The sequence below is a fragment of the Rattus rattus genome, chromosome 4 (assembly GCF_011064425.1).
Source record: "Rattus rattus isolate New Zealand chromosome 4, Rrattus_CSIRO_v1, whole genome shotgun sequence".
Taxonomy (NCBI): Eukaryota; Metazoa; Chordata; class Mammalia; order Rodentia; family Muridae; genus Rattus; species Rattus rattus.
This window is the reverse complement of record NC_046157.1, coordinates 2,207,738-2,223,455: the sequence shown is the minus strand read 5'-3', so window position 1 is coordinate 2,223,455 and position 15,718 is coordinate 2,207,738. Positions and strand designations below refer to the sequence as shown.

The 15,718-nt window shown below is 51.6% G+C and overlaps 1 protein-coding gene across 1 annotated transcript in view; it reads right to left on the bottom strand.

Annotated features, from left to right (window-relative positions):
* Window positions 1–4,226: 4,226 nt before the first annotated feature.
* Window positions 4,227–15,718, bottom strand: part of Ppm1f (protein phosphatase, Mg2+/Mn2+ dependent 1F) — a 30,797-nt gene continuing 19,305 nt past the window's right edge. Inside the window, exons 5-8 of the mRNA XM_032899829.1 lie at window positions 15,451–15,639; window positions 13,483–13,626; window positions 8,978–9,071; window positions 4,227–7,740 (exon numbers count right to left, since the gene is read on the bottom strand). Of these exons, the coding sequence (XP_032755720.1) occupies window positions 7,361–7,740; window positions 8,978–9,071; window positions 13,483–13,626; window positions 15,451–15,639 (807 nt within the window). The 3' untranslated portion in view covers window positions 4,227–7,360. The remainder of the gene's footprint in view (window positions 7,741–8,977; window positions 9,072–13,482; window positions 13,627–15,450; window positions 15,640–15,718) is intronic.

Genomic DNA, 15,718 nt, shown 5'->3' with positions numbered 1-15,718 from the left:
AGATTGTATGGTATACATTAATAAGTCTCCTTTTATACATATTTATCCATTGCTTCTGTTCTTCTGGAGAACTCTAATATAGCTGGGTAGCTAAAGGGCCCAAGAGTCATCCTGACTGCCCATACGCCATCTGGCTTGTTAAAAACACAGCTTCTAGGGATTGAACTCAATCCCTAGGCAAGGCAAACACTTTAGCAAGAGAGCTATCTCCCTAGCCTCTTGTTTTGTTTTTTTGAGACAAGTTCTCCCAATATAGCCCAGGCTAACCTGGGGCTTGCAGCTCTCTTCTTTGGTCTCTCAAGTGCTAGGGCTATGGGCCCATGGTGACTCATGTGTTATGGGTCCCATCTGAAGTTCTCTTTGACCCATTTTTGATTGGCTTAGAGCCTATCCTGGCCCCAGACAAGTTAATGAGGCTGAGTGTGGAGATGTGTGGTCAAATCAGGTATCAGCTTGCTAGTCAGGATTTCTGCTTCTCTTTTTCTGGTTCTGCTACATTGCAGACCCAGCCTGGGGGACCTGGTTTTCACGTTCCCTTCCTCAGGTGGGAACCCTTGTTTGATGGACATAAGGCCCAGTCACCCCTACCCTAGCAGACCATGGCCCTGCTCTCTCCATTAACTTTAGCTTGTTTCCCTCCTGGCAGAGTCCATCCTGCCCTATCCTGGAAGCTCAGTCCCTTGGGTGAACTGCTCCCACCTGCAGCCATTTACCCGTCACAACTCACTTGTCCTTCTTGCCTCCCCCACTCCCATCTGGTGGCTCTGAGAGAGCGTGTCGAGCTACATGCATTTGGAGGACAGGGGGAATGCAAACCACCATCTGGAGACTCAGATACACGAGCCGACTCATCAGGAACAGCAAGGCAGCATATACTTAAGGAGGTTCTGCCAGGGGCTCTGGAGGAGTTGTGTGGGTGTAGGGAGGGGGAAGACAGATGGATGTGTGGGCAGTGGGGGCGGGGCCTGATCAGGACCCCCCCAGATTCGCATGCTGCCATTATCTTCTTCTGGGCTTGTCGCCTAGTGGGCAGCTGTGTCCCCTGGGGGCAGGGAGCTCTGGGGACAGGGAGCTCTGGGGACACGGAGGCATCAGCCCACTAGTCAGAGAAAAGAGATTTGTAGCGGGGAGGAGTGGTTTACAGGTTGTAGGAAGATGCGAGAGGGTGGGTTGTAGGAGGGCATGCATTGTGTACATGTGTGAAAGGACAAATTAAAAAAGACTCTATCTGCCTCTTGCCTGGCTCTGCCACTCTGCAGCCCTAGCAACCCTGTCCCCAGTGCCCCAGTCCCAACAGCAGTTTGTGCTGCGTCCCATAAAGGATAGTCTACAACAACAGGATGGCCCGCCTGGGTAATTGGGGGAGGGTAAGAGAAACAAGGCAGACAAGGCTGGGGGACCGGAGAGGCCCCAAAAGGCAAAGTGGACAGGGCCTGGGCTGAGCCAGGGCTGGGGAAGGAGTGCAGCCGGCCTAGGATAGTTAACGCCAGCAAGGTGAAGGCACCCGGGTCTCTCCTAGTTCTCAGGATCAGATAAGAATACTAAAAAGCAGAAATGGTGTTTATCGGAAGGCTTCCTTTTTTTTTTTTCCCCCACGTGGAAAGGTTTAATGAGAGAAGAGTAGACGAGGAGAGGAGTAAAGGCCGGCCATGAGCATGTGGAGGGAAGTGGGGGCAGGGAATGGGGAGAGAAGGGACAAGGGGGAAGAGCGAGAGAGAGAGAGAGAGAGAGAGAGAGAGAGAGAGAGAGAGAGAGAGAGAGAGAGAGAGAGAGAGGAGCATCTGAAGGCTTCTTGACTTTCGATAGTTTATACAGTAGTAACAGGTTTCCTTCCAGAGTCTTGCACACCCTTAGTTTTGGATGACCCACCCTACCCTCACTTGCATCCCCCCTCCCCCGCCCTGTCTGATGAAGGAATCACAAACCAAATGACAGAAACCACAGAGATTCTGAAAACTGCCTCTTCCTCGGGTTGAAGAACTGCCCGGGTAGGCTTTGCAGGCAGTGTATCTTCCACTCTTGGTGGAGATTTGGTAGATGGCTTTGTGGGATGCCCTGTTATCCCTTGGAGCTGTGTGAATGTCAAGATGATGTCTTCTACATGGCTGGACTGAGCCCTGCCCCTGCCGGTTCTCAGCTGTCTTCACTTGAAATGATGTATTGATCCCCAAGGGTACTGAGGCAGCTTTCAGTTGTCCTGAAGAAGCGGTTTCTTGGGTACTGGGGGCTCCAATCCACTTGACCCTGCATGTGCTTATTGCACTGAAGCCTTTGGGAGCAAATTCCACTCTAACCAGCAAGGTGGGTGAGGTGGCAGGAGTTGCAAGTCACTGTGGAGGGATGGAGGGCTGCAGGTCTAGAGTCAGATGGGGAGTTCAGTGGATCCAGGTAGGTCTCTCTTAAAGGCCACTTGCTATAATTGTTCTGAGGCAGGTCCCTTACCTGTTCTGGCAAGTCTTTAAGGACCAGTCACTGGGTTCTGTAGTTTCAAGCTTTTCATTAGATCAGTGAGCCTTGTCTGACATTGAAATTCGCCGTCAGGACAGGCTCCCTCAGCTGCCGCCCTTCATACCCTGATTTAGCTCCCTGGACTGTGGATCTACCTGGCTGCCCAGGCACTACCAGGTCTGTGGAGAGACCCTTAGTCTTAGCATCCCTCTCTTATGCTACTGCTGACATCTCACCAGCTGAGGTTTCAAGACAGCGTTTCTCTGTAGATCAGGTTAGCCTAGAACTCAGAGATCACCCTACCTCTGCCCGCCTCAGTGCTGTGATTAAAGGTGTGCGTCACCACGTCCAGCCTAAAGCAGACTCACTCCAAGTCAGGCATTTCAGTTGCTCTTGGCAAGCATGTTTCTAGACTTAGCACACACCACCTTTTAACTTGGCTCCGTTCTAGAACTGTGCTTAAATCCTGATGCACAGCACCGTGCTGCAGCTTTGTTTCCATGGCAACCCTAAGCTCTTTATGACTCTCCTTAGAGAAAGATTTTTAAGTGGTGTTTTTGGATTATTCGGTGTGGTGGCTCGAGTATGAAATGTCCCCGGAGATCTGAACACTTGGTCTGCGGCTGGTGGCGCTGTTTGGGAAGGTTATGGAGCCTCCAGGAAGTGCAGTGGAGGGTAGTGGTGGGTCACTGGGGGGTGGACTTTGAAGGTTTGTAGCTGGCCCTGCTTCCTCTGTATGGATGAGATCTGTTCTTCTGGGCTGCTCGGTTGGCCTCACACCCTACCGGATGGGTTGTGAGCCAAAATGAACTCTCTTCCATCACTTGCTTTTCGTCAGTGTTTTAGTCACAACAATGTGAAAGCAATTTATTTGGGTATTTCCAGACAATAAACCCAAAACCGTGGAATTTTAACATTTGTCTGTTCTACTGAGATAAAATTAGACTGAACACAAAAGGATGTCTGCTGTGCTGAGAAAACAGAACTTAGGGGAAATGTAAACAAGAGAAGAGTGACCCATAACCGCGTCTCAGAAGTCAGCAGTGAGCGCTCAGTGCACTCACGCACTGGAGCCTCAGGGCCGTGCTTCCCACTGTGCACCCCATCTTCTGAGAGCTTCTGCCCTTGGCCCTGCATGCAGGACATGGCGAGTGCCAGGCAGAGGGCAGGGTGGAAGCCCATGAAATGCCTGGCGCTTTAGTGCCCATGCAGGTGGTTCTTGAAATACTGTGAGGGTCTATGCCCAGAGGTGGCCCCAACTCACTGGAGGACCTTGTATTCAGTGCCCGAATGCTGCGTTCTCCAGGGGCCTGACCCTCTACCCCACGGCTGGTGGGATGGACAATCTCAGGATGCGTCCCAGGACCAGCTGGCTAGGTACTTTCTCAAACCCTCAGCAGCTTCCAAACACACCCTGGATGCCAAGAGGTCCCCAGACCCACCATGTCTCTTGAAGGCTCAGGTTTTCAATGCTCTGTCCCAAGGACCAAGCTGTTGGTGCTATTTTGGGAAATTGCAGAAACCAGCAGGCAGGACTTGGGTTTTGGAAGCTGATCACATCCTGTGGGTCCCCGGTCACTTCTCTCCACTCTTCCTGGGTTGGCTTTGAGGTAGACAGCCATGAAGTCTGTCACGTGTTCCTGCTCAAGCACACGGGATCAACCATGGGCTGAACTCTCTAGAACGTCTTCTTTTAAAATACTTTCTCTGTTGAGTATTGGATACACAGGTTAACTGTAGACAGGCACACAATGGACAGACACAGTAGCACTCAGGAATCTTGAATATATGGTTTATTGACACCAGTATAGGGGCCCCAGGGAAGACTGTCCTATGAGCTCATCACCTTGGGACTTGTCTCTAAGACTAAAGGAACGTGGCGTCTTAGAACAAGACTCCCAGGAAGCCCCCTGAAATAACCCTTGGCAAGGCCCACATGGCATGTAAATGGCAAAGCTTGGTGTGTTTGGTAAAGCCAAAGAGTCCAGTGCAAAAGCACGGGACTCCAGAAGACGGTCCCTGGAGGCTACAGACGCTGAAGCAAACCAGCCCAGCTTGCGTCACACAAATTGGCCTGGCTTCCCTACAGTATGGCCAGAGCCATCCTCCTGGCCTGAGAATACAGTTGAGGTAGCCAGGACACCCATGCTGAAACTTACCACTGGGAGAGGTGGGCACTGCATGCAGAACCCAAGAGGGCAGGGGCAGACAGATCATGGTGAACGGCAGGGCTTTTAAGACCTCTAGGTGCTGATACCCCTCCCACCATGAGTTCTGAGACTCCCAAAGCTGTGCCTCAGACACCTTGCTTCAACACTCCTTGTGCCCTCCCACCTCTTACGCCCCCAGGCCCTAGTTGGGAGGCAGCTGTACTGCAAAGGCAGGCTGACGGCTTCAGCTTTTGTATCCATGCAAGACACTGGCGCCTGTAACTCAGCTCTTTTCCAGCCCACTTAATTTTAAGAATAGACACTAATAATACTGAATCCCTCTCTGCTGCTGGTGGAGGATGGGCTCCCCTTCTCTGGCAGCTCCCGGTAATGCTATGCATACTCTCCATGCCTTATCCTAAAGGGTACTTGAGGCCCAAGAAGTACGGTGGCTGGTTCAGCTCACACAGTGTGATGGTGGCAAGGTGGGGACTTGAGAAGTGGAATCATTCTGGTTAGGGGATTCTTTTGGGATGAGGGCCTGAAGAGGCCAAGAAGTCCTGTAGGCTTAGCACTGGCAGCTCCAGTCAAGATAGAAGAGTTCTTCTCTGTGCCTAAGGACTAACACGGAAGAATGTGGTCTCCCTTGGCCACTGGACCAGGATGGAGCAGTGCCTGATGTTGGTCCCTGACCACTGCCAGGCAGAGACATGGCTACCACCAGTGCACATGAACTGAGGGGTGGGGGAGGCCCTCAGACAAGCTTGGGAAAGGGGCTGCCCCTAACACTGAGGCCTTGATATTTGGCACAGCTTTACACGTGAGTATGAATCCAGACCACCGAGAGGGCCCAAATTCCACTCTTACCAGCAACAAATGGGTTAGCAAAAATGGGAGAAAACCAAAGTCAACATCTCCCTCTATCAAGGTTACTGCACCCCGTCTTGAGATGGTACTGAGGATCCTGGATTTTGACCCCCAGAAGGCAGCAGACCTTCAAGTAAGCAATACCTAGTGATTATGGTGGGCAGTCATGTTCCTATCAGGAGACGTGAACTAACTCCATGGCCCCAACTCTGCCATCCCTGCTGTGGGGATGGGTGAATGCCAAGCATGCAGGAGGTGTGCCCAACTGCATTTGGCTGGCTCGCCCCCTACTGCTGGACTGTGGACCTGCCTCAGGGAAGAGCGCGAGAACCCTTGCTTCTTTTGAAAGAGGGATTAGCTGCACTGGGCGAAGCTCTGCAAGTCTTGCTGGGGCTTTGCTCTCCAGAGGTGGACTATGTCTCCTCCACGGGGACCTCACAACCATCATTCTTCCTGCTGCTCCTTCCCTGAGCCTCTGCTAAGCCACCCATTATCCTCTGGACCTGCCAGTGTCTGCATGGAGCAGCCTTGACTCACACTTGGCCCTTGCTGAGGGTCCCCTTAGTCCTTCTACTCTGGTATTCTGCCTCCCCCACCTGGTTTCCTTGCCTGACTTTATACATCGTTGCTCTAGGGATGTGGAGGTCTTTCGTGTTGCTCAGGTACTGGACAGAGTCTAGCAGGAGAAAGGTGGTGGACAGCTGGGCTGGCCAAAGCTCCTCACCGAAGCGCTGTCCTCAACGAGTCTATCAACTAACTGCAAACACACTAAGAGAGTCTTGAACTTCTAGCCAAAAGCAGTAAGGTCCTCTTGGCCGGGACCCAGCCAGACTCCAAGGTTGGCAAGGAGGCCAGTGCCATCCCAGGGGCCCATAGTCACTTCAAGGAAGTTCTGAGGTGCCCAGAAGCACAAAAGGACCTTCCCAGAAAGAGATCTGGCTCAAAGCATGCCTTCCCACAACAAATGCTGCTTGCTGTTTTGAGAACCTCAACATGTCTGCCTATCAGGATCCATGACGTGCCCAGCAATTCTCATCTACACCAAAACTGTTTAAGGCACTTAAGTGGCTTATTAACATAACCTGGAAAAGTTTGTTTCCATCCTGATTTAGGAAAAAAAAAAATCAGTAATACTGCAAATGTCTCCACGAACACACAAAAAAGTAAAATACTTAAGTTTTCAGGAATAAAATAAATGCTAAGCTTTGCTTAAGTTACATGACCCTGTAGGTCACCTTGGCACTGATACAGCATGACGAAGTCTGAATACTGATTCTGGATTAGACCTTTCCCTGCAGTAAATCCAAGCACACAAACAAAGACGCACACATCTGACTTACCTCCCCAGGAAGCTCAAGGGACAGAGAGAGGCCTAGTGACTTAGTACTAAGTTAAGAGTGGAGTGGCAGTGGCCACTCTCCTGGTGCTCCTCCCAGCAAGACCAATGTCAACTTCTTTGGGAAGCCAGCAGTCAAGCAGGACTGTGAGCTTGTGTGTTAGTACAGACCAAACCCTCCTCACTTGGGGACAGTGAGAAGCCACAGTCTGGGCTGGATCCTACCCCAGGGTCTGTGTGAGGGTTCCTAAGACTTGACCTATGCTTTTGGTTAGGCTGCCAGCAGGTGCCTGTGGTTTCTGTCCCCAGACCTGTCCTGCCCTGATCACCTCAGCCATCTATCCTTTTGTGAGGTCATTTTCCTATGTTTCCTTGAGATCCATTGGTGCCTACAGTTCTGCAGCCATGAGAACAGGCTGTGGCAGGCAACATGAAGGGCTGGGGTGCTAAGGGAATGCTGTGAGGGTGTGCACCCCTGCCCACTATACCTGTTGGATCTAAGGTCTTTGAAGGGGAGGGTCATAAGGGCAGAGGGATGGGGCCTGGGGGCCTGGACCACTTAGCTTCTCTGTGAGGTATTGATCTCAAGTTCTGAGAGGCCGGTGGACAAGTCCTGACTTCCTACATCTGCCGGGGCATCCCCTGTGCCCTGTCCCCCACCCTCCAGCAGCTCCAGGGGGTCCCTAAGGAAAACCATCATGACTGTAATGTTGTCATGGGAACCCCGGTCACGGGCCACTGCCACCAGCTCCTCAGCAACGTGCATCCCACTGCCCTTCTGCCTGAGCAAGTGGCCATGGACAAGACCCGGGATTTCATGGTGGGGGACGACATCGAAGAAACCGTCACAGGCAAGCAGCAGGTAGTCCTCCAAGCCTGTCAGCTCTCTGGATGCTGCATCTGCCTCGCCAGACACATAGGGCTTCTGGAAGACATCCCCTGGGAATGAACAAGCAGAGGAACCTCGTTTCCCACATCCCATGTGCTCAGAACCAACCCATGCCACCCATCCCCAAGGGCAGGCAGGTACAGGAGCCCAGCTGGCCTCGGGGTCGCCTGCTTAATGCTTCCCACACTCTGTCGGGGAGCCATCCCCAGGCTCCTTGGAGCAGCTCACTCTAGGAAAGACTGCCACCTCCAGTGTGCCTGAAGATAGATGACAGTCAGAGCAGCACAGAGACAGGCAGAGGAAGGAGCCAACAAAGACTCTTTAGGAGGGTGAGAGGGCAGACACCAAAGTCCAGGGATTAGGTGGAGATGGCGTTGTTGGAAGGGGCGGGATGCTCTCTGAGTTGGGTTTCAGCAGTGACTGCAGCCAGAGAAGAATGGGAAGGTATTCTCCAAGAGGAAAAGGAATCTTAAACTCTTTTTTTTGTTTTTTTTTTTTGTTTTTTTGGGAGAAAAAAAATCATTAGCGTGAATGAGCTTACAGAATATTTCATCTGTTGAATATTTAACCCTGACTACAGGTTTCCCGCTGTATTTTAGTGGGCCCTATAGAGGGCCCCTAATTTTCTGTTTCTAGTTGAGCATTATTATTTGTGTGAAGATCTCTAGTCCAGGCTGGCTTCAAATAGCCTATGTAGTCCAGGATAACCTTGAAGTTCTGATCTTCCTCCAGAATGCTAGGATGGATGACAGGTGTGTGTCGCCATGCATGCCTGGTCTAAGCAGCAGCAGCAGCAGCAGCAGCAGCAGCAGCAGCAGCAGCAGCAGCAGCAGGACCATGGCAGGGAATTGAGCACAGGACTCTGTGCATGCTAGGCAAGCACTTTACCAAATGAACTACACTCTTCCTACTTAGTAGCTTCTTGACTTTACAAGGTTTGACAGTTTACGGTCAATAGGAACTGCACTGTGAACCTGAGCCTCTCCCGGTTAGAGCGACCTGGTCCAATCACCTCTAAGCTGAGGCAGCAGAAAACTGCAGCTTACAATCAGCTGGGAGCCTGGGAGATACCTGCTGACATTTCCCTAGACTGTGCTGAGCTGGGGTCCACTAGGCTGGGTGGATCACATTCTGAGCACAGTCTAGTTAGCGTATCTCGGGTTGATCTGCAGGCAGCTCTACTGTAAGTCAAGGAGGTCCGAATGCTGTGAATAGTTTAGGGAGCATTGCCCTGCCTTAAGTCACGGAGAAGCCTTACTATGCAGCAGCCCTGGAGGACTCTCTTACCAATGGCTCTAGACACTGCCAGGGTCCCGTTGACTCTCCAGCAGTCCATGAGAGAAACAAAGCCACCCAGTGCTTCAATGCGTGCTTTCTCATCCTGCAAGAGAGTCATGAGAGGACTTGGGTGAGTTGGGGGGCAGGGGCGGGGGCTTGAATGTCACTACATAAGTAGAACTTAAGTCCTAAGACACATTTGAAGACAGAGTACTTGAGCCAAATCAAGAAACTCACCTAGATATCCACGTCAGACATCATTAAAGACAGAGTGGTTGATCAAGGGGCAGTGTAGAAGGGTCAAATCATGATACATCTCTAAGAAGTGCTTGGGCCAAGAAGGGACTCCTGGGGCAGGAGAGTGGTATTAACTCAGACTCAGAGGGCAGATCCCTCACTTTTCACCTGTGACTGTTATCTCTACTGTGAAAACTGCTGGGATGAAGCATGTGCATGTACACAAGGTCATACGGCAGGATTCTTATTTGGTTGTGAGCCTAGCCTTTAACGGCTGAGCCATCTCTCCAGCCCATACGGCAGGATTCTTACACTTGACTTAGGCCATGAGAGGGGGCAGCATGTCTACCCCTTAGCCATCCTTTTCCCCACTCATTCCTGGGCATTGTCTCTGCCAGGAGATCCAACCCTAACTGCAAAGAGGATGGGTAGTGGCCTGGTCTAGCCACAGATATTGAAACTCTCTTTGGTTTTGTCAGTCCCCTCCAGGGAGAGGCTCACAGATATAAAGTTTGACTCCTGAAGGCTAATGTTACGAGCTGAGTGCATGTGCTGAGCCCCTCTGGGGCATCTTGAATTTCTCCTAGGTGAGGGAGGCCACTCATATCTCTCTTTTACCTGTATAAGCCTAACCTCACACCTTCCCTGGGGTAGAACCTCCCCAAGGCTTCTAAGTTGCAGAACCTTCCTTTCTGAAGCTCAAGGTCAAGCTATCTGGCTATGGGAACAGAGCTGAAGTGGGCACTGGGGCTGGTGATCCCCACCCCGACAGGCCTCTGTTTCAACAGGCCTACGTAGTCTGCATGGGCTGTAGCACCAGGGGTTAAAGTAATGTGCCAAGCTGGTTGGCCTTGCTGGTCGGTCCTATCACCTTGCTCCTTCTTCCCCTTCCTGGATCCCTCTTCCACCTGCACTGATCACAGCCTTGCCCTGGGCCCATGCTTGTTCCAGGCATAAGCCAGCACCCTTGCCTGGTTCTTCTGATACCCTTCCCTCTTCCTCCTGCTTTATCCTCCCCACCTCCAGAAACTGCATCTCTGCAGCGAAAGCTTGATAGCTCAGAAGTTCTAATAACAGCCACATCACCCTTTCCCCAGTGTCAGGGCTGCACTGTGCACCACTCAGAGCATCTCTGAATCCCCGTGGACTCCCACGGCTCTCTCCACATGGCCCCAAAGCCTGGGCTCCTCCCTCCTGAGGCCACTGATCATCTACAACCTCACAGCCCATCCTTTTGAGGGCAGACCTCAGCTTGCCCTCTAGTGGCCTGGACACGGTAAGGGCCGGCAGTGAGTCCTTACAGAGTTTCCCACTGTCTCGGGTCGTGTGCACCACCTGTTCTCTCTCTCTCTCTCTCTCTCTCTCTCTCTCTCTCTCTCTCTCTCTCTCTCTCTCTCTCTCTCTCTCTCTCGTCACTGCATGCTCAAGTCGCATGTCTCCAGGATTCAGACTTATTTCCGTGTGCTTTCTCCACAGTACTTGACCTGAATCCTGTACCCTCACTGCTGTATCCTGCTTCTCCTCCAGAGTTGCTGGGCGGAGGGCACTGCTTCCATTGGCATCACCTTGTTGCCTCAGGAAGGCATCCTACAGAGTAGACACTGAATGTCAGCTGGCCTAAACTGAGCCCACGGGTGTGATGGCTTTTAGACAGCTGCAGGACGAGATATCATCTGGAGTCCTCACAGCCCTCAGAGTCACTTGTGGTGGTTGCTGGGCCCTCTCTGAAGGGCTGTCAGGGTCTCATGTTCCTATCACAGCTCTAGTTCCTGCACGAGTCTTTATACCTGTGTCTGATTGCTTTTCTGGAAACTGGCAGATAGTGACACGGATTACAGGCAAGAGCTGGTGGGATGGGGAACGGCTGGGTTAGCTATAGGTCGGCAGGTACCTGACCCACAGGCGTGCATCCCCTGGGCTGGCACTAACCTCAGCACCAGGCCACTCCATCTTTACCCTGCACCTTCAATGGATCCCGCCTGACCGGTAAACCCTGAGGCTTTGAAGGGCCAAGCTAGGACCAGACAGGTTCAGGACTATGCGGAAAGTGTTCCCACAAGGCGTGGGAAAGAGAATATCCAGCTCTAGGGCAAAGGTTGGTACTGGATGCAGACCTGGCTGTGTCTGATCTGCCCAGGTAGCAGACGTCAATCTCCTGTGGTGGAGACAGAGCAGCAGAGGCTACCACTTCACCCGTGTGCACCGGCCAAGTGACTGCACCTTGGTTTTCTCCACTCTTTGCCGGCTTGAGTGCATGTACTTCCCAGACCATGAGCCGTACCTGACTGCTTCCTGTCCTGCTTCTGCGGCCCAGGAACTACAAGAGGGGACATAATCTGACTCTGCTGCCAAACATCCCAAACCCCTATAGGACAACAGAGGGATGTGAGGGGGACATGGGCGGTGCCCAGGCAGGAGCTGACCTCCCTAACATGGCTGTGCTGTCCACAGTCGGGGAGAGGGCTCAGTGGTTAAGTGCACTGGCTGCTCTTCCAGAGGACCTGACTTCAGTTTACAGCACCCACATGGTGGCTCACAACTACCTGTGACCTCAGCTCAAGAGGATCTGACATTCTCTCTGGCTTTCGTAGATGCCAGGCACAAAAGTGGTTCACATACGTGGAGGTAAACACTCATACACATAAATAAAAATAATAAACTAATAAATCTTAATGACCACAACACAAACTGTATTCACATTTACTCTGGAAGGGTGGGTGTGTAGTTCACATGGGTAACACTAGTACCTGAGAGACAGAGGCAGAAGGATTGTCTCAAGTTTGAGTTCAGGATGGGTTACATAGCAAGTACCAGGCCAGACAGACTACACAGAGATCATGTGTCTTTAAAAGAAGAGAGAGAGAGAGAAAGAAAAAGAACAAACAAACAAACAAAACCACCAAGCAAACAAAAGCCAAGTCAAACCAAACAACAAAACAAAAACGCCACAAAAACCCTAAGACTAATTCACTTTGAAAGAGAGAAACGAGGTAGCTTTGCCTTCCAGATGGTGTTGTGTAACAGTTCCCTTCTGACTGAAATAGACCCTTCTGGTGGGAGCAGCTCAGCAGGCTTGCAGGGTTTGGGATGCCCAGAGTATTGTGCAGGAAGTTTCAGGCATGAAGCCTTCACAAGCCTGGGGTAGGTTTTTCCCACAGTGCAGCCGCAAGTCACCCATAAACAATCCTGTCAGACTGACTGGTTTGTCCGCTAGACTTGGTGGACTGACTCTGGTCTGCCACTGATGCTTTTTATCTGAAGTGAACATGCCCTTATTTCTCTCCGTGAAATGTCACAAAACAGATGGGCAGACTCCATGGACTGGTGCGACTGGACAACAGGGCCTCAGCAGCAGTGGACAGTCTCCAGCAGAGGACAGAGGCTGGGCAAATCTCTAAGACTGCAGCATCTCTCCTGTGACTTAGCTCCCAGGACCTGCTGTGCAGATACACCTGAGCCTGGACGACGGATGCACACGGTCATCATCCTGCCTCGTTCTCAGAATGGAAAGGAGAACACTGGTGAATATCTTGTGGACTTGGGGAGTGGACTGTGAATGAAAGGCCATGCCATGTGTCTGTAAGAAGGCGGGAGCTCTTTATGTGCTGACGAGGGGCAGTCCACCAGCTGTCCTTTAAGCGACACAGCAGAGAGGAATATGGCGAAAGCGGGGTTGGGGAAGGCAGTATAGGGGTATCCCTTGATTCTAAGCTTTCCCTTTCTGACTCTAGGAGGCAGTCCACATGTGCTTGTGAGGTAAAGAGTCTGAGCACTTGTTACACTTGTGTCCAGGTGACGGCTTCGAGACTCAAGAGGCCAAGAGACGTTGGGGTCCTGAGATCCTAGGGTGGTGTCCATGTTTAGAAGCTCCAGGCCTGAGGTTTTCCAGACTTAGGGTAGTGTGGCTTCCTCGCTCACTCTCAGCCAGTGGCCATCCTGCCTGAAGCATTGCAGGATTCTTCTGGGTTGAGTGTAGGACCCGCAGACTCAATTCTGGGTTTGCCAGTTAGGGCAGAAGGCCCCATTCTTGCTCGAAACTCTGGGCTCTGTCACTGTGGTCCACAGAACTCCCTGGAGGGCTCATATGGGATCTCCTGCCCATCAGGCAAAGGAACCCTCCTTCTGAAGGAGCTCTGGGAGTCTTCTGAACTTTCTAGTTTACACCAATAATACTGAGCTGGGACCTCCCGGCACTCCACTTCACTGTGGGGTCTCCAACTGGGGCCCAGCACAACAGGGGCCTAAGAATGTCTCGTTTGTATAAAGCACACCCTTACCTGTCGCTCCGGTTTGTGTGGCTCCATCAGCTTCACTACCTGTCCTTGCTGTACCAGGATGACCTGGGAGTCTCCAAGCCAGGCAACATGCAGGGCTGCTCCTGTGATGAGCACACACACACCTGTGGTACCGCTCTGCAGCCGCTGCAGGGAGAGGAGAGCCGTGTAAGGCTGAGAGGGACTGAAGGGGAAGTCGAGCTTACACGAAGGTACCCCCCAGCTGGACTTAGGGACCAAGTAATGGTCACACTGGATAGAGAGAGCATGTCCTACAGGACCCCCTTCATACCTAACTTTGGAACTGGCAGGATGATCTGTGGTGGCGGGAAGCAGACTGATGATGTTGGGAACTAGGTATGGAAGGGCAGGAGTGAGTCAGGGCTTCATGAGTGTCCCAACTGAACACCCTAAACAAGTATACCGAGTGTTCGAATTGTATATTAAAAATGTGTGTTAAAAAGCCAAAGGGGCCTGAAGGTGTACTGAGGCAGTGGGACCCTTGTGAAGCCTGTAGGTTTGATCCCCAGAGCAAGTGAGAGGAAAAGAAACTGAAAACCTGTGTATTCCACTAATGTCGTTTGGGCTTTGCTTGCTCTCAGCCAGTGGCCCTCTACACTTTGCCCATAAGTGCTGCAGGATTCTTGCTCTGGCCCCACAGACTCTGTCCTCACTGCTGCTGGGAGGGCCTGGTGAGGCTGCTCTCAGTTCACAAAAGAGAGGCCCACTGTGTACTTCATAAACAAGGGCCTCATGTATACACATAATGTCAGTCCGAGAAGAGTTCCTAGGGGCTCCTAGTAGAGACCTGGCTGAGCAAAGGATAATGGAGTAGTCTGTCAATCACGCTTTGTATGTTGTTTGTTTTGGTTTTTGATGATTGACATCTGGGTCTTGGTGGAACCTGGCTGACAAACTTTCAGCAACACAAACCCCCGTTTTCACAGGCATGTAAGTCCGGAGCCCATGCCCCAAAAGCCAGTCTTTCAACTGCAGGGCCCAGGTCCTCCTGGCCCTGGCTGGCTGGGCCTATTCTTACAGCTCAGGTTAGCAAGGGTTATTCAGAGCACCCAGGACTGTGCTGCTGGGCCTCAGGTTCCTGGGAAACCAGGCTTGTCTCTCTGCCCTACCTCCTGCTCACCGATCTGTAAGCAATCAGTTCTTTTAAGTACTTGTCTGCCGCTCTACCACCTCCGGCTGAAGGGAACAGCCTATGTCGTACGTCAGGGAGCCCTTTGCTGGGCTGGCAGATAGGAGTGCTATGGCTTGCAGGCCCCAAAGCTTCATGTGTTGTAACTAAATTCCCATCATGAGATACTAAGAGGATAAAAGCAACAACCATTCCATCAGGAAGGAGGGCTTTGCTGTGGAAGTACAAGAAGGTGACTGCAGCTCGATAAGGCCATGACTGGACAGGGTAGAGCATAGATTTCCTCATAGTTAGGTCCTGGTGGCTACGGGAGAGGGAGACCAGAAAACACATACATACATACATACATACATACATATACACACACACACACACATACATGTATCCACGCATATTTGTTCTCTCTCTCTCTCTCTCTCTCTCTCTCTCTCTCTCTCTCTCTCTCTCTCTCTCTCTCTAACTTTCCCTATGTCTTGCTCTGACCCACTAGCAAGGCCATTATCAAGAAAGCCACTTTGCCTTATATGTCCAGAACTGAGTTAAAACAAGCCTCTATCTTTAATACAGCGATCCAGCTTCAATGATCGTGTTATAGTAATGAAAAACAAGACTAATACAATAAACTTTACGATGCTTCCATTCAAATGAAAACTGAGCCCCCCGTCCTGAAGGAACGGAATAGCATGACTGCCAGCAGTCCTCGTGAGACCCTTCCTTCCTGAAGCACCTTGTTTTTCTTCCTCTGCGGAAAGCAGAACTCTCTGATGTTAAACAGCTACAGATCACCCAATGGCACGTTCGACCCAACTGCCAGTTCTCACCTCTCGCTTGGCTTTCTGGAGAAACATCTGGTCAGTGCGCCGGAAGGCTTCTTTGAGAGCTGCTGCAGGGTCTGTGAGCAGCTCTGGCTGGTGAGAGGCGTTGGTGTGCACGTGGACAGAGGCATACCGTGCTGCGTCCACACCTCCATGACCATCAAACACAGCGAAGTAGGCGCGGTGCACGGAGTCCTGGCAGGAGTACATTGGGAATCAGACCTCCAGGCGGCTCTCTCATCTGTGCTCTCCGGGCTGTAACTAGGATAGCACT